Below are 18,370 nucleotides of genomic sequence, written 5' to 3'. Positions count from 1 at the left end.
ATGAAAAAAGAAACAAGACATGCCCCTCATTCCAGTTTAATAGGTCCACGAGTATCTTCAAAAGTGACAAATCTCATCAGGGAAGTATTAGGCAATTGTTGTGCAAATTAGAGGACCTGGAGCAAGTCTGCTCAAATCAGTAAAGGCCTCCTTGATAGTCTAACATTTTGAGGTGCTTCTAACTGTGTTAAAGGAGCAGCCTGCGAATACAGCAGGAGGAAAGGGAGGCCATCTCCTAGCTGAGCCCGCCCCTTGTTTATGGGCTTCCGTCTTACCTCTTATACTTCAAAGCAGAGCTAGCTGAGAGCCACCCCAGCTAGCCAGCCTTGGTGGTGACTCCGATACAGGCCTTTCAAGCTCCACTTGATTATCTCCTGACCTAACTGCTTTTTCAGCTTTGAGAGCTTCATTTTTTTCGGGAATGCCACTGATTTTTGAAATTCTCGTTTTGAAAAAACTCATTTTGCAAATCAGATTTTCTGATGAAGGCATAACCTGCAATCTGCACTTAGCAGATGCCGTACCATTTTGAAATAAGTGATCCAAGATCATCATCAATTGATAATGAACTCTATTTGTCAGTATTGGCAAAGGATTTCAATTTACAGGAAAATGTGAAATGAAACTTACATACATCAGTATGTAACATCTAAATATATTTGTATTTAAGAGATCTATCAGAGCATCCACCGATAGCTAACAATCAGGCTTTCTTTATTTTTTTTTTCTTTTGCATGCTGTTATGAACACGTGATTTGAAACATCACCTTCATGTTTCATGTGCTTTGAAAGTGGAGACTGAGGAATCTTTCTGCCTCGATTGTGTATCCATAACAAAATGAAACGATTGGAGAAATGTACTTATGGATTAATAATACATTCAAGCTATCCAAAAAAAAAAAAAAAGGAAAAGAAAGAGATGGCAAGAGATTTGGCTCATGTTTTTTTTTTTTTTTTTAAGAAATTCATCCTCAGTTCTTAAGTGTTTTGTTTATGTCCCTTGAGGAATGAAAAGAAAAAACGATTTGTTTTTACTTGTAAGGCCTTACTCAGTTGCCCAATTCCGCAGAAGAACTGGACAGTGAGGACCTCTCAGGTAAGGGCTAGTCACTAGGTAAGGCTCTGCAGTGTCCAACCTGTGGGCCCCTCCGTCCACTTCCGCAACACCGCCACTTGGATGTGCTCAGCAGTCAATCCTCAACTGTGGCCTTTGAGACTAAAGAAATACTGAGTTTTATTAACCCTTTCTTCCTCCCCATCCACTTCTCTCCCCTGTAGTAGTAGAATGTATATCTCAGATTAGGGCTGACCTCCCATTACCGATGTAAAGCAGTGAAGGTCAAAGCTTCTTGGGGATTGCGCCAAAGCCGCACTAGTTAGTGGCTTAAAATAATTCTTATGTTCTAGGTATTTAATGGTTCATGAGAAAGTTGTTGCTTTTCAAAGCTGTGTAAGGATGTTGGATTATGAGACACGATCTTTATCTAAAAAACTAACACACAGACAAAAACCTCTTATTGACCATCTCCTTTCAGTGGAATGGACTGGAAAAGCCCAGGTCATAGTTAATCTTAGAAGGAGGGGTGGGAAAGGGAAGGGGAGGGCAATTGTTTTGTCACACACCACGATGTAAACTAATTATCCACCTCAGACCTTTTTCACAGCACACTGAGCTCTTGCAAAAGTAGGTTTCATGCTTGATTCCAGGATTTAGGTGTTACTAATCCAGAATAAGAAGCATATCCTAAAAAGGAGGGGCAAGAGATTTAAAATGGTCAGAGCTAAACAATTATATGAGCTCCCATGATGTTGTAGGACTTCACTGCCAACCGGCTACAGCTTTTGAAACATTTTGATCCCTTGCTTCTTAAGAAATCAATAAGGAAGGGCTCTTCCTCATCAGGAGAAACCAAGGCATAAGACCGTAGCTGCTTACTCCAGCCATTTGGAAAGAAGGGTGCCATGTCGCCCCTTCGTCATGAGCTCTCACTGGGTGAGGTGCGGCTTTAACTACAGGTCTGGCTTACCCAGTGAGAGAGTAAGATAGTAGCACTATCTTTCACAAGCAATAGATTTATTGCCTCCTCTGTGCTTCTGTCAAACCTCAGGGATGCCTTTATTTTTCCCTGGTAGGTAGCCGGTCTCGGTTTGAGCTTAGCCGCTGGGTTTTCCCATAGTGTGGAAACTCCAGGAGGCCATATTGGTTTTGTTCACTGCTGTATGCCTATCATGTTGTAAGCACTCAGTTGACACTTGTTGGATGAATAAATGAAGTCTAAATCCCAATGAATTCAGGCAGATAAATAAACAGACGATTCGAAAGCGAACCGGCCCTCCCAGGAGTGTTTTATTCTTGCCTCTCCTTGGTGGTGTCTTTAGAGAAGTTGCAGAAAAACATTAGCCTGGTTTTCTTTTGAAATAAGAATAGATAAGTCCTGCTCCCTGCTTAGAAGGTCATGCTGGATGTAGGAGGTCTCCTCAGTTCTGATCTTGATTCTAAAGAAAACAGCCCTCTGACACAGTGGCCCTGGCAGTTGGGTCTTCTCAGGGATCCTGCAAAAGGACCAAGTTCTCCTTGGCCCTGAGCCCTCTTGTTATATTAGCCAGGAAAGGATCACTCAGGCAGAAGTCATGTTGCTTCTTTTTAGGAAAAAACGGGACTAAATCAGCCATTACCCTTTCCCCAGCATCATCAATTAAGGAATATTCTGAGTCTCTCAGCTCTGCACCAAGTCCGATGCGGCCTCACTGCAGTTCTATCAATCTCCCCTGAGTCAAGAGCAATAAACCAACAACTGTTTGCGTTCATAATAGTTTGGTTAAATTAATAATTACGTTGTCTCCCCCCCCCACCAACCCTAACACAGCAGCCCTATACTACGAGGAAGCCATAAGTCATGTAGAGTCCTGATGATCTATCAGGCTGGGGCTGGGCTGCCTTTGCCTCTGGTTTGATGAACTAATCAAAAACTGATTAGCACCTTTGTTCAAAGGGGATGCTGATTAATCAATTACTATTGATTGTGAGCTTGGCTTCCCTTGGCAGCAAAGAGACATCTGAAGGGGGAAAAAAAAACACAACCAATAAAAATTGAGCAGCTGTCATAGTGTTTAAATTTATTAAAACAAAATACATTATTTTTTATGAAGCTGTCTTGAAATGGGTCACTGAAGGGGAGCGTATTGATTGAGAAAGGATGAACTTCTCAAATTTCTGTAGCCTAGAGACTGAATTCAATTATAATACAAGACAAACAGGTTAACAGCCGTCTTAAACAGTCCATCAATAAATTAGAGGAGGTGCTGCACATTTCATGCTAAACTGTGGTAATGAATAATATTACCATCCGTTCCCTGCTCCATCTGGGTAGAAATTTCATCCTTTCCTTATTATGGATAAATGTTATATCCTGGGTTTTCTTCAAAATAATGACGGTCTGTCTTCGGCGTGCCTCTTGTCCCCCACCTCCCCCAGTCACCACCGCCACCTCGGCTAATGACAATTTCATAAGCAACATATGGTGCTCCAGCCTCACCCAGCAAAGCTGGTTGGCCAGCTGATCCTCCCTCTTTAATCTGCATTTTTAAAAAATTACGCTTGTGTGTAGTTCAGTGATTTAATTACTGGCAGACCGGGGGAGCTTATTCAGTTCTACTTTGAACCCTTTCATACTTTTTGGGTGTTAACTTTATTGATGACAGATCCACAAGAGTTTTGAATTGTTTTATCAATTACATCTGCCGTTTCTTGGTGACAGCTGGCGGTTATTGCCACATGTGGAATAGAATAGCTTTCAGCCTCTTTATCCCTCTATTTTATTTTAAAACTTTTAAAAAATGTCTCCAACTGCCTCTCTCCCTTCAGCGATGTAAGGGCCTTCGGGGACTGGTTAGTGGAGTGCGGTGGTAAATATACAACCTGCCAGAGAATGGCCCTCCGGCCCAATCAGAGCAATCCATCAGGCTTCTGCTTTTGAAGCAAAGGCACCAGCAAGAAATTTCAGAGCTCTCGTGCTTCCCAAAGACATGTTATCCGCGCTGGCCCTACACACGAGAAAGTGATCTGGAGACACCAACATCTCCCTCACCGTCCGCAGAAAAGTATGGATGGAGGGCAAATTCTAAGTGGCTCTGATAATCCGCACCAGGTGTTAGGGAAGAATCGAGGTGAGCCAGCTAGAGTCCCTTAAATGGATTACAGAGAAAACATAAATACGGTCCAGATTTAGTTGATGGAAGCACTTAAAGAACTTCAGATCCAGATTATCCGTTCTGGGGGGGACATAGGGCCATCTGGCTATTGTGAGTGTCCACAGAGTCTGGCTGAACTTGCTTGAAATGTATGCGAGAAACTGTCAATAGACATGGCATTTGGGGGGACTCGTTCCTTACCGGCCCCCATGTAAAGTGTGGCCCTGACGTGGCAAACAGGCGATTGCATTTCTTTGGTAGACTAGGAGTAGCAAGGATGATGACGAAGAAAAACATCAAAAACCAGCCAGACTGTAGACAAAGTCAAGGTCTCGCCCCTAAATCTCGTGAGGTCTTATTTAACCTGTGGAGTACTTGAAAGCTCAGAAAGCTCTTGTGCACATATTATCTCATTTGATCTGCATTCACTCAACGATTGGTTGAACGCCTCCTCTGTGCTGGGCTCTGACTTGGGTACCAGGGAGACAGCGGTGAACAAAACCAACCAGGAGCTGGAGCTGCCCTGGATTTTACGGGCCAGGCCCCTACCCGAGTATAGTTATGTTCCAGTGGGGGATATAGGCTCAAAGCACAAGATAAGGAGTTCCCATCGTGGCTCAGTGGGTTAAGAACCTGACTAGTATCCATGAGGACCGCAGGTTCAATCCCTGGCCTCACTCAGTGGGTTAAGGATCCAGCGTTGTCATGAGCTGTGGTGTAGGTTGCAGATGTGGCTCAGATCTGGTGTTGCTGTGGCTGTGCCGTAGGCCAGCAGCTATAGCTCCAATTCGACCCCTAGCCTAGGAACTTCCATATGCCATAGGTGCGGCCCTAAAGAAAATTTAAAAATAAAAAATAAATAAGTAAAGCACAAGATAATGTCAGAGTAAGTCTCTGGAAGCAGTAAGTCTGGATCGAGTGGAAGCGAGTGCCTGGGGCTGGGAGGAGGTAGAGGGTAGTTTAGAAATGCTCCCCAGGAAGGCCATTGGGGCAGGAAGACCGAGAGATAGAGCCAAGCATGAACAAGCCACAGGAAGGCTGTCATCCCCATCCTGTGTGATGGTTAAGGCAAGGTTGTTCCTCTCGGTGTACAAATGAGGAAACTGGGGCTCCAGGGGTTAAATGATGTGCTCAAGAGACAAGAGTCAGAATTTAAACACAGGGGTCTTCCTGCCTCTTCAGGAAACAGAGACTTTGATTGAAAAAGATTATCCTTCCCCTGTGAAACCCACACTCCCTTCACTTTGGGGTCTTCTTGGGAATCCTCCCCATTTTGGACCCTTTTCAATTCAGTCTGTGCACCCAAGGAATGAGGCAGGCAAGGTGGGCTTCCCAGAGCCCATCAGTATAGAGCTGCATGCTGGCCACCAGGAAGGATCTCTTCCAGCACTGAATCAAGCTCATTCCTATTCAAAGGAGAACTTCAACTCTGCTCAGATGTTTTCAGTGCCATTGTCCCATTGACCCACCTAAATTATGGGATCAGTTTCCCACTGGGACGGTGCTAAATGCCGTGAGAAAGTGTTGAGTTTCAGAAGGTTAAAACATGTAGCTTCCCTTATGTTAAAATCCCATTTAGTACAAGGCAGTAGACTAACAAATCATTGGGTCCATGCAGCTTGGACCACCATGACTTTACGACGATGTGAGTTTGAACTGCACAGTATTGCAGATCTTCCCATAATCCAACATGCCCCTGCTGCCCCCATGGGGAGGAAGGAGACCGTCAAATAGAAATTTTCCCTGCAAATTAAGAAGTTGGTGGGCCACAACACAAAATATGGGTTCCAGTTCTACAGGTTGGACACTGCTATGGGGTGACTTCACCATATTCATTAATCCATTCTCACACCCCCAATGCCTGAGGCCCACTGAAGCATCTTTCTCCAGAGAGAGATTCTAGTGGGAAATGTATGCTTGTAAATAACTTTACAACTCACTCCTCTTTACCAAATGTATTCTCCCTTGAAAGGAAAACTCTGGTGCCATCCTCAGTGCCTTCCTGTTGCTTAAAATGGAAAAGGCAATCCCACTTCTACGTCCTTATCGTTAGGCGATGAGTAGAGAAGACTCAGGAGTGTGCCTTTTGGTCTCTCTGGTGATGCTTAATGTCTGGGGAGGACTGGCATCCTTTAGCAGCATGTCCACTGTTGGTTAAATTAACGAAATCAAGTTACTTGAGAAGGGAGAACAATCGACAAGGAAAAAAATCTTGTTCTCACATTTTGCTGACAACAAGACCTTAACCTCCTGATATGTAGGTGGTGCACCTGAATGATAACTTAGACTGGGTGGCCACCACCTTGACCACCACCCAGGACGGGGAGGCCACCAGCCACACTGTGTGCCACTCCACATCAATGAAAAGGAGGGGCTTGGTGACTTCAACTCAGCTAGTGTGTATGGGGCATCTTATCATCTGAGAACAGTGCTGACTGTGCAGTACAGCCCTTACCCCAAAGAGGTGATAAGTGTTTGCCTCCAATCAGTGATTAGAACCGGAATAAAGCCCTCCCTAGGCTTTACTACAGGGGATTTCAGTTTGGCAAACACTTATCGAGTGCCATCAGATACCAAGCCCAGGCCCAGTACAGCCCCTTCATACTCAGCAAACACACTGGCTTCTCAGAACAGTCCTGTGAATTGTACGATTGTGCTCAAGGGCTCAGAGTGGATGATTGATCTGCCTGAAGTCACACAGCAAAGCAGTGATGCCCAGCTTCTAGCCCAGATCTGTGGGCAAGTCCAGCGCACTCTCCAGCAGGCCACGAAGGGGGTGCGAGCTTCACTCTTCCTGTATCTCCTGTTCAGGCCTGCTTCTGGAAGGGTACAAAACGTAGACAGTGACCGCCTAAGGGCCCCAGGCGGGTCCTGGTCCATGTACAGCCAGAGCCTGGGTGCAGAATGGCAGATTTCAGTGAAGGCTTACTGAGCACTGGTTGGCAGGATGCTGATGCTGATGGCTGCAGTTTTCCTTCACGTAGCTCAACCTAGTTCCTCTGAAACGGTAGTGTAGCTGCAGCTCCCTTGCTAGAACAGAACGCAGCCGAGGGCTAGTCTCAGATGCCTGGGATGCTGTACGAGAGTCTTCCTTCATTCCTCACATTTATTCCTTCCCTTCCACTTTCTAAGAAGCCAGAAAGGAAAGGTTATGCTGCATGGAGGCGAGTGTGCTCCAATATATATTAACATCTTAATGGGAAAGCAGTGCATGTACTGTATACATTTACTACTCTCTGACAAGAGGGAATTAAATGTCAGAAGGATTTGTAGCATCTATAATTGAATTGGTGCTGAGAAAAGCAAATCTTAAAGAAGAATAACATATTAGGATTAGCAAATAATGTGGCATTTTGTCAGCGCATGCCATTCAGACGGTTCCCCTTCAGTAATAAAGTTGTGCTTTTTTAAAATGCACACTTATTTTTGTGGCCATGAGCTCCAATGAGTGAGGAGGATGAGAAGCTGCCGTTTTCAGATGGTGCCAAGTTTGAGGGGTTATTCGCTCGTGGAGGTCAGATTCTGGTTCTGTCTCACGTTGGGAGACTCCACTGGCCGGCGTTTTCTTTTTCTCTAGCAGGAAGTAGCAAATGACATCAGAGTCACGGGCTTCCTCGCGGACACACTAATCCCCACGCCCTGGGAAGCGGGCCGCGGTGTGTCTCAGAGTTTCTAATTAAACTGACTTGTCCAGCCAGACCTCAGCTCAGGGAAAAGCGAGTGACAGAACTGTCAGAAAAAGTCAACCGTGTCACTTTTCCCCGCCACCTGTAGATAGAGGAAGGGGGGAAGTTCGCCCATAGGAACGTTCCCATTCGTGGAGGTAGGAAGACCCATCTCCTTAGAACGTGCTCCGCGTCTGAGGTTGTAGCTTTTAAGACGAGACCTCAGGCAGTTTATAGCCTTTGGAGAGGATAAGTATGTGCATTTAAGGGGGGGTGCCTGGCTCTCCCCGAGTTTTTCGGTGTGCCCTCTGGCCTGGGCAGGTGGACATGGTAGGAATGTCAAGGCAGGGCGCTCGTCCACCCTCTGCCATGCGTCTGAACCGCGTTACTGTGTCACCCCTCGGCTCCTCAGAGGTGGCGATCTCAGTGTCCTCTGTGTGGCTGGGGAGGGTAGGCCAGCTGCAGCTGCAGTGGGCAGCCTCTCTGTGAGCCCCCCCCTCTCTGCCAGGAGCTTGTCTAGGATCCTGGCCACTCCCTGGCTATCCATGGATCCCTGCCTCTGGCAGCAGAGCCTTCTGGGCTTTTCACAGATCCATGATTAAGGCATTCGTGTGGCAGTTCCTATCAGGCATCCCGTGCCAGGTAGTAAAGTAGCCAGAGAAACTGGAATCTGTTACAGAGCCCTGTTCAAACCCAGGGAGCAGCGTGACGGCCAGAGCGCTGCACTAAGAGACGCTGGCAAGTTGTTTGAGGAGTGAGAGCCAGTAGAGAAAGAGGAGTCCCCTAGGGTTGGGACGTGGGCTGAAGTTCCCCAGCTGTCACTTTGCTTGTCAGGTCCTCAGGAGACTGTGCCTTTAGAACTCCCCCTTCACGTAGCCCGTGGGAAATGGATCAAGTCAGGTCACCTGGCCCAAGGTAAAGAAAACTGAGCGGATGGGGGCATCACTCTTGGGAGTGTCTTTGAAATTTTTTGTCCTTGTTTCTAAGATGCTAATGGGAACCCCGGGTGGTTGAAGTCCTGACCCCAGCAGTGGTGGACAACTTAGCATTCTGTGAGTGGCCCGTAAACTTTCCCCTGGAGCCAAGTGGCTCCAGCTTTTTTGGCCAAAGAAGAGCTAACTCACGAATACTAAACAGTTCGTCATTGATCTGTCCTTAAGAGTCTCAGGTCACACGTAGAGCCATAGACACGGCTGCAGCACGGGACAGTGCAGGCAGGAAGGAACAAATGCCAACTCTGAGTTGTCGAGAACATGGCTCGGCATCTATAAAGTGCCCCTGAAAATGAGGCTCTTGGGAGGACGAGGCCTGAGTTACCCAAAGTCCCACGTGAAGCAATCAGGATGGACTTCTGCACCGCGGGGGGACCGTGGCATCCAAACATGCCTGGTCCTTCAAGGCCGGAATGCCCTTTGTGCCTGAGGGGCACACCAAGTGGAAACATGGCCTTCCTCTTTGCGATGATGGGGAAAACTTAGTCCCAGAAGGGTGAACCCTGTTACACCTGTTACTGAGGGAGAGAAGGACCCCTGGCTTAGAGAACAGGAAGACACCCCCGTCTAAACTGAAGAACTGTCCATTTGCTGGAGGACCAGGTGTGTGGTTAAGTGCTTTAATGCCTGTGTCTGTTTTTCAGTGTAGAAGCTGAGGGCAGCTGTAGAGTCTGGCTCTTTGGTTTTCTTCTCTGCTTGATTCAGAAATCTGGAGAGGGGGTCCCCAGGAAAGTGCATGGGACCTAAGGAAAAGGGCCTGCACCCCAAGGAGGAGCAAGGTCGTTGGGTGATGGTGAAAGTCTTAGACTTTGCCAAGGTTTTCCCCTCGAGGTAGCTGCTCAAGGAACTGGCCTGAGCTTCTGCTTTGTGAGCAGAACGGAACAGGCCAAGCGGCCGATGGGCTTGGTGGGAGCTGGGCTCCTGTTGGTTGACATGGCCCTCAATTCTGGTTTGCATTCTCCTCCGCTAGCCCGGTGCCTCTCTGTGTAACATCTTATGTTACTGCTTCATGGGGTGAGGGAAGCACCAGCCCCCAGGATCTAGGGGTAGGTACGCAGCCTCATCTGTGCCACCACCACCTTGGGCCAAGCAACCAGCACTGTTCCAAACTCCCCACCCAGCCCACATGTGGACGCAAAAAGAGGAGTGAGATGAGTCTGGAAACGGTGCCACTTTTCACAGAGGATGCCAGGCCAAGCCGGGTGAGGAGGAGGGTGGCCAGGGCTGTACCTGTGCCTCCCCCACAGTAAAGCCAGGGGTGGGGTGGGGTGAGGTGGGAAGAGGCCCTGAGGCCCTGCAACCCACCCTGTTCCCTATAAATTCAACATCACTTACCTCTGTCCGTCTGCATGACAGAAGGCAGGAAAGTTGTCTCGGTGATTAACTGGTGGCAGTAAACTTTGTGATCAAAGTGAGTATCTGAAGATAGCCAGAGAGATTACCCTTATAAATAAGTATCTGTAAAATATATATGTCCTTGAGGGTGAGGAAGAGAACTAGAACCCAGGTCTTTGATGTGGGCAAAGGGCAAGGAGGAAGGAGCCACAGGGAGCATCTTTAGCCCTGAGTGCATGGGGAGCAAAGGTCAGACGAACAGTTTGGGCTGGAGAAATTAGTCCCACAGATACGTCCCCTGAGGTTGGTTTGTTTTTCTGCGTCACAGAACTTCCCCTTCTTTCTTCATCTCTCCTCCCTCTCCTCCTCTCTGGCTCTCTTTCCTCTGGCTTCTAGAATGTCCTGGGCCTAGGCACGGAGGAGGCAGTGCTCTAAGCGTGGACGCCGCGGTGCCTCCCCCCGTCGGTCGAGTCTGTGCCGGGGCCGCCTCTCTCTGCTCTTTTCCTGGGCCGGGCCCTCTCCTCACCTCTCCCCTCTGACCTCACCTGCCCCGCCCTTTCCCAGTAGCTGGCACCACCTTGCTTTTCTCACCCACTTCTAAGACGTAGGGAGTTCGTTGAAAGCCCTTTATCTCTTAATAGGACTGAAGCTCTGGGCAGGTGGAGATGTGCTTATGCTCATTCCCACGAAGTGCCCTATTTTGGACAGTCCCCTAGGGGGAGAGAGCACAACTTTCTAGCTTTTTCCGTGACCTGGTCTCCCGGGGAGCGTTCTGCATTTGTGCAGTTGGGGTGCGAGTCTCCCGTGTGTAAAGCGCTCGCCTCCAGCAGACACCTCGTGTTCCGAGGCCCCCTTTGGGGAGTGCCCCCCCCCCAACAAGCTCCGTTGTCTCTAAAAGAAAATAAAGACGTGTCCGGAGCTGAGCTCTGCCTTGTTGAAATGACTCGCAAGCCACCGAGGCTGCTGCCTCTGCAGTAGGGCAGCGCCCTGGGCTGCGGACGGAGACGCCTCTCCACCGCGTTTCAAGTCGAGCTTATTAGCCGTGTGGCTGGAGGGGCCCGCACATCACGGAGCGGGCTAATTGGCTGCCCTGCACTCTGCCTCCCACCCATCTCCATTCTCCAATTAAGCGCCCATCATCCTGTTGTCCTGGGCGACCCGCTGCTGCCTCGGATTTGGCACTTCTGTGGGTTTGCATTGGGGATTTTTGGGGGGGGCGGGGGGAGAGGTCGTCCTTTCAAAGGTAACTTCATGAAACACTTTAAAGACTTCATCTTTTAATTTAAACTCTTTTAATTAAAGTACTTTTCATGGACCCCTCAGTCACGAGTTATTTCCCCACATCCTTCAGTACTTAATCTCAGAGCAGAATTGGAAATATCGATAGAAAGTGTAAATCATATGCCCTCCTGCTGAAAGCGTTGTATCAGGTTTCGGCTCAAAAGAGCACCATTACCTTTAGCTGTCACGGATCTGTACACTTGATCGATAAACTTCAAATATTATTAGAGGTGGAGGCTTCAGAGATTTGCTCTGTTCTTTGGAGAGAGACAGAGATAAATCTTTCTTAAAAATTGACTTGAATTTGCACTCTCCGTCTTCCTGGTGAAATGCATTTCTCTTCGGCGTCCAGCAACTGCTACGGGGACAGATTTATAGGCCATGTGCTTCTTGTACTGAAAGATTTAAATGGTAAATCCTTCACATATGACTTCACAAATCATGTAAAGTTAAAAGATTTTTACCGTTTCTGTTGCTGCTGTGCTTAAATTGTAAGGTACAGCTAGTAAATCATTTTAATGGAGGTGTCGTACTTGACTCAATAAAAAAAAAGACAATGGTTTAGCTTCCACTCCAAAATGTTAATGTATTAATCAACGGGAGAATAATTGTTTTTTACTACATTATAAATCTCGGATGCCATTAGGATTTCAGCGAGGGGTGATGTAGCCACATTCCTAAATTAAAATTGTTTACACTGCCATACATCCATTCTGCATGGCCATAGCTCATTCGGGGTTCATTTTGGAGTTGTTCCCCAGCCAAACATGTCGTTCCTCAGTCGAAAGAAGACATCCTGAGGGAGTGATGCTTATAAAGGAAAATTAATTGCATCGCAAAGTGTTAAATAAATAAAATAAAAACCGTCGGTGGCAATGGACAATTATTCCTTGCTGTCTCTTTTGAAATAGGTTTTTAGGTTTTAGACAGAGGCTTACTCGCTCATCCATCCTAAATGTAGCAGGCATGTCACTTGTCACTAGCCTTCTAATCCTTGTTTTATCCCTAGGCAGCTGTGGGTTTTGAGCTCCTTACTTTGCCCATGCAAATGCCTAGCCAGGAGTAAGTCACCGGGCATCTCTGGAAAGGTGCTCCAGCCTCCCCTCCACAGTGCCCGTTACTGCCTGAAGGTGCCTTCCCGAGTGCCCTTAAATTCGTAGGTCGACCTTCTCGCTAGGATCTGCCACTGAATATAGATAGAGCGGACGCCAAGACCAGGTCAGGCCTGGGACAGATTCCGTTCCTCCTCTCCCCGCTCCCTAAGCGTGCTCCACGTGTGATAGCACACGATGCCGCTTCGAATGAAGTTGCCTTGAGGGGAGAGCAGATCGATTCGGCACTGGACAGGTCAGTCTGTCCCCTGGATGGAACTTGATCCATCTTGAGTGTTCTCTCCGACTCCTCCAGTAAAAACGAAGGTGACCACTGACCCTGGAGGCAGCGTCGCCAGGGCTTCTGGTGTCTCGTGATATGCTCTACATCCCTGTTCCTCTTCTGATTCCAACAGATTCTCGAGCAGGTGAAGAAGGCTCCATCAGGGCGGTGGATCACGCCGTGATTGGCGGCGTCGTGGCGGTGGTGGTGTTTGCCATGCTGTGTTTGCTCATCATCCTGGGGCGCTATTTTGCCAGACATAAAGGTAAGCCAGGCACTTGGGCAGACAGGAGGCCTCGTGTCACCACGGCACCTGCCTTTGGGGCACTTTGCAAGGTTGTCCTTGATAGGCAGCTTGGTTTATGTGGCTACACGGCCTCTTTGATTCTTGAAATGGAGCGAGAAGAAAACAGAAATCTTAGCAGCTGCTGATTAAGGCTCTGAGAGTTGATGAGTAGCACGTCTTGATTTGGATTTTTCTCTAAATAGAAAGCTTTATAGGTTTGTTATTCTACAATCCATAATTGGAGATAGAGGAAAAATTGTTAAGGGGCTGGCATGTGAGGAGTGGCGTGAACCCCCAAACAACAAACAGGGAAAAAGCACCCCAGAATCTTCTGCTTTTTGGGAAGCAGGTGGACGAGCTTTGCTCCCTGGCCCCCTGCTCCGGCTAAGCTGGTCACAGCGGCTAGAATACTTCCTTGGTTTGATGTGCCTTAAAAGCCACATAAATATGTATTTTTAAAATTATCAGTGCAATTGATTTAAATTGCCATTAATCATCACACTTAGCAACTGTGCAGTCTGGATGGGCAATCATCTTTGGCAACGCTCCTCCTCTCTGCCCCCTGCTGCTCTCAGCCTCTTCTACCCTCTTGGTAATTTATCCTTCCTTTTCTTTGTCGGCCCGTTGTCTCTCGAGGTTATTTTTCTCAAGCGCTGTGCAGTGAGCTTCCGGGCTTTCCTGTAGTATAAATTCAGGACTGTAGTATAAACTGCTTGACTGGAGAACTGGGGTTTGGGGAGCGTCCCATGAGCACAGCCGTGGAGATCCAAGGTATTCGACACTTCGGACGCTTAGCATCCGAAGTGCCTTTCCCAAGCGTTACGTGGTTCAGGGCCATCGGCACTGTGGGTCCTTCTGCCTGAGCCCAGCACTGTGTGGACCCTCTGCGCAAGCCCAGAGGTGACCTGCGTGGCCCAGAACTCCCACCCTCTTGGTATTAAGCTTGATGGAGCCAGGACGGTCAGGCCAAAGAACAGGGCTGAGGGGAACCCGGGAACGGGGCAGACCCCACAGAGGAAAGAGGGACATGAGGGCAATATCTGCCTGCCTGCCTTTGTCACTTTGAAAACTGGGAGATACAACCAATAGATCAGCCTTTCTGCTTAAGAACCTTGGAGAATACAGTACATGATGGGAGGAGGGTTATATGATTATGATGGGCAGTGTCAGCTCTACCTATATTTCATACTGAGGTGCAGTCCTTGTCTCTCTCCATGTCAACCGCTGGGACTTGCTGATAAGAGTGTCACCAACTCTGTAACGTTGTGTCTATTGTCATTATAAAGTGGCTGTGCCAATTAGCAAATCCATGAATCTGGGTCCGGGCTAGCGTTCCACTAGGAGCAAGAATCGCTCGTACCTTCAGGCAGATCCCACGCCTCGATCACAGCTGTTATAAGGTCAAATTAAGCCTCGATCTGGAACCTCCCTCTGCGATGGAAGGCGGAAGAAAACCAACCCTGCTCGTGCAAGTTCAAGCACGTGCTCCCTTACGTGGCCAGGCAACTGTGCCTCCTGAAGACAGGAGACGAGGGTTCAAAGAAATGCCTTGAGATGACAATAGAACATCAGCAGGGCCCTAATTCATTTATTGGCTAATTGCTCTTCCTCGCTTTGGTCTTTAACCATGTACGTGCACCTCTCTGGCCATTGGTCCTGGGCGTTTACTGTTGATGCGTTAGTCAGCAGCTCTCCAGCTTTCTGCATTTTTAGCTCCCACTCACGTCTTCTTCTGCTGACATCCTCTGATCATAATCACTGCTCTAATGTCTCATTTGCTGAATTATATCGCAGCGGTTCAGTTGGAGTGGTGCCTTTGGAACCCCCGGATCCCCATTTGTCTCACCCACCTCGCTCTCTTCTTCCGATTGTTTTTTCCCCTCTGCTGCCTGCACACCACTTCGGCTGATGATGGCCATAAAGCAAGTTGCCATCTCTGTACCACTTTACACAGAGGGGCCATCAGACAGTCACGGTGCTTTACCCCTTCATCTTTCAGGTACATACTTCACTCATGAAGCCAAAGGAGCCGATGATGCAGCAGACGCAGACACAGCTATAATCAATGCAGAAGGAGGACAGAACAACTCTGAAGAAAAGAAAGAGTACTTCATCTAGATCAGCCTTTTTGTTTCCATGAGGTGTCCAACTGGCCCTATTTAGATGATAAAGAGACAGTGATATTGGAACTTGCGAGAAATTCGTGTGTTTTTTTATGAATGGGTGGAAAGGTGCGAGACTGGAAGGCTTGGGATTTGCTGTGTAAAAACAAACAAAGAAGAAATGTTCTTTTGAAAAGTACACTCTGCTGTTTGACACCTCTTTTTGTTTGTTTGGTTGGTTGGTTTTTACATTTTGATTTCTTCCTACCAAGTCAAACTTGGACGCTTGGATTTAGTTTGGATAGATTGCAGAAAATTCTGTGCCTTGTTTTTTTCGTTTGTTTGTTGCATTCCTTTTCTCCCCCCTTCCTTTGTGCGCAGTTATTTTTCCCCGAAAATTTTTGGATTTTTTTTTCTTCCCCCCAAATCTCCCATTTTGGAATTTGCCTGCTGGGATTCCTTAGAACCTTCCCCCCTCCTCTTCGTTTGTTCTTGTTGTTCCTTTCCTTTGTTTATTTTTTGAAGGAACTGCTTTCTGTTCAAAATTCAGTTTCATAAAAGGAGAACCAGCACAGTTTAGATTTCATAGTTCAGAATTTAGTGTATCCATAATGCATTCTTCTCTGTTGTCGTAAAGATTTGGGTGAACCAACAATGAGAACTCTTTGCTGCTGCCCATGTTTCAAGTACGTAGAGCAGTGAAGACTAGAAAACGTAGACTGTGATTCAGAAACTGTTCTGTTTGCTGTGGAACTACATTACTGTACAGGGTTATCTGCAAGTGAGGTGTATCATAATGAGATTGAATCTGTCTTTAATTCTGTATCTGTAGACGGCTCAGCATAGATACCCCACGCTGTCCAGAAAGGTTTGGGCCGGAAAGGGCTCCTCCTTTTTCAGTGCCCTAAACAGACCTGACAGGTGAGGTCTGTTCCTTTTATACAAGTGGACGAATTTGAGTTGCCACAGGAGGGGAAGTCGGGGTGGGGGGGAGACAGTTCTGCTCCGGTTATTTCTGTTCCAAATGGTTCCATCCACCTTTCCCAATCGGCCTTACTTCTCACTCATTTGTAGGAAAAAGCAAGTCCGTGTGGTGCGCGCATGACTGAATGGGACAGGGTTTTTTGGTTTTCTTTTTTTTTTTTCTTCTTCCCTTTGTGCTTAGTTAGGAAGGCAGTAGGATGTGGCCTGCATGTACTGTATATTACAGATATTTGTCATGCTGGGATTTCCAACTCGAATCCGTGTGAAACTTTTCATTCCTTCAGATTTGGCTTGACAAAGGCAGGAGGTACAAAAGAAGGGCCGGTATTGTTCTCAAACTGGTCTGCCGTCGATCTCAGTTCTCGAAAGGTCAGCGCAGGGGTGGAAACGCAGCATGTAGGGATTTTTTCAGTTACTTAATCAAAACTCAAATGTGAGTGTTTTTATCTTTTTACCTTTCATACACTAGCCTTGGCCTCTTTCCTCAGCCTTAAGAACCATCTGCCAAAAAATTACTGATCCTCGCATGATGGCAGCCATAGTGCAAAGCTACTAAAATAAGTTACCTGGAACCTATCTTAGCGATGGGGAGCCGATGGGGAGCCTTGGGAGACCGTAGAGGCGTCAAGTTACCATTTGCATTTTTTTTAAAGAAATGTGGGGGTTTTCCCTGTCACGTCTAGGAAATCTAGAAGTAGTCCCAAAGGACCAAAACGAAACTCTTACCATGTGTTTTGGTAAGGCTCCAGACTCCAGAATACAGTCCCTATGGAAAGATGGCATCAAAAAAGATAGATCTATATATATATAAATATATATTATATAACATTTTCAGTGAGTAATTTTGGATTTTGCAAGGTGCATTTTTACTATTGTTACATTATGTGGAAAACTTAACGCTGATTTATTTAAGGGGAAAAAAAAGTGTCGACTCTTTGTTATTTGAAAGTGTGTTTATTTTTCTTGTCTTTGTTTTAACCTTTGATAGAACCATTGCAATATGGGGGCCTTTTGGGAACGGACTGGTATGTAAAAGAAAATCCATATTGAGCAGCATTTTGTTCCCCCCTCTCCTATCCCTAGGCACTTCACCAAGACAAAAAGCCACAATGAACATCCCCTTTTCAATGAATTTTATAACGTGCAGCTCTATTCCGAGCCCTTAGCACCCATTCTGACCATAGTATAAGCATATCCGAGGGTGAGAACCATTCAGCATGTCGTTGAGGGGTTTTTTTCAGTTGTTCTTTTTAGGAAAAAAAAAAAAAAAAAACCAAAAAACAAAAAACAAACAAACAAACAAAAAAAAAAACAACAAAAACAAAAACAAACAAAAAAAAAAAACCCACCTACCATTGCTCACAGAATTGGCATCTCATTTTGGGGACCTCCCATCTTTCCGTTTTGAAAAGTGTACAGTAGTGCAGTGTTCCTGACGTGACTCTATGGCTTACAATGTCGACATGTCTCAGGTTCATGTGTTTTGATTGGTGTTTTCCGTCTCAGGTAGATTGCAAAGTGTAGGCCCCACACATTGGAAAAATAATAATAATAATAAAACAGCAAAAACAGGAAATTATGGATTTTAGTTGTATATTGGTTTTATGTATTTTTTCTTAAGTATACAGTGCACTGTTTGAAATGTATTGTTGAGTATTACTTTGTACAGGTTGATCACTTTTTTTAGAGTGAAGAAAGAACAAACTTGTTTTTTGTGTTTTTTAAAGGAATATAAAATAATGAAGGATGTATAATTGATGCCAAATAAGCTTGTTCTTTAGTCACACCGACGTCTGACTTTTCCCTTTAGGCCAGTTCTGTTTTTAAGGTGTACATGAACAATGTTACAGTGTAAGAAGCTCCATATCCATATGTTCCCATTCGCATTTTGTATTGGTTCATGTATACCATTTTTACAAAAAAAAAAGAAAAAAAAAGAAGTACTATAAAATATCTGTCTTCTTAATAAAAAAAAAATTAATGTTACAAAGTGATCCTTTCATCTCATTATGGACTTCTTACGGACGTCTCGGCGTGGGCAACACGGGCCCCCGGTCCAGCTTCCTTCCTTAGGACCTTGGCAGGGCCAGGAGCAAGGGCAGTAGATGCTAGGAGGTGCTGGCGGCCGGGCTTCTCTGAACCACCTTCTCTCCCCGTCCG

The 18,370-nt window shown here is 46.5% G+C and overlaps 1 protein-coding gene across 1 annotated transcript in view; it reads left to right on the top strand.

Moving 5' to 3' along the window:
• CADM1 (cell adhesion molecule 1) overlaps positions 1-18,137 on the top strand; it is a 340,448-nt gene extending 322,311 nt beyond the window's left edge. Inside the window, 3 exon segments of the mRNA XM_021062873.1 lie at positions 1,043-1,096; positions 12,972-13,103; positions 15,124-18,137. Of these exon segments, the coding sequence (XP_020918532.1) occupies positions 1,043-1,096; positions 12,972-13,103; positions 15,124-15,242 (305 nt within the window). The 3' untranslated portion in view covers positions 15,243-18,137.

The sequence above is a fragment of the Sus scrofa genome, chromosome 9 (genome assembly GCF_000003025.6).
Source record: "Sus scrofa isolate TJ Tabasco breed Duroc chromosome 9, Sscrofa11.1, whole genome shotgun sequence".
NCBI lineage: Eukaryota > Metazoa > Chordata > Mammalia > Artiodactyla > Suidae > Sus > Sus scrofa.
The sequence above is the reverse complement of the archived record's forward strand: the minus strand, read 5'-3'. Positions and strand labels throughout refer to the sequence as shown.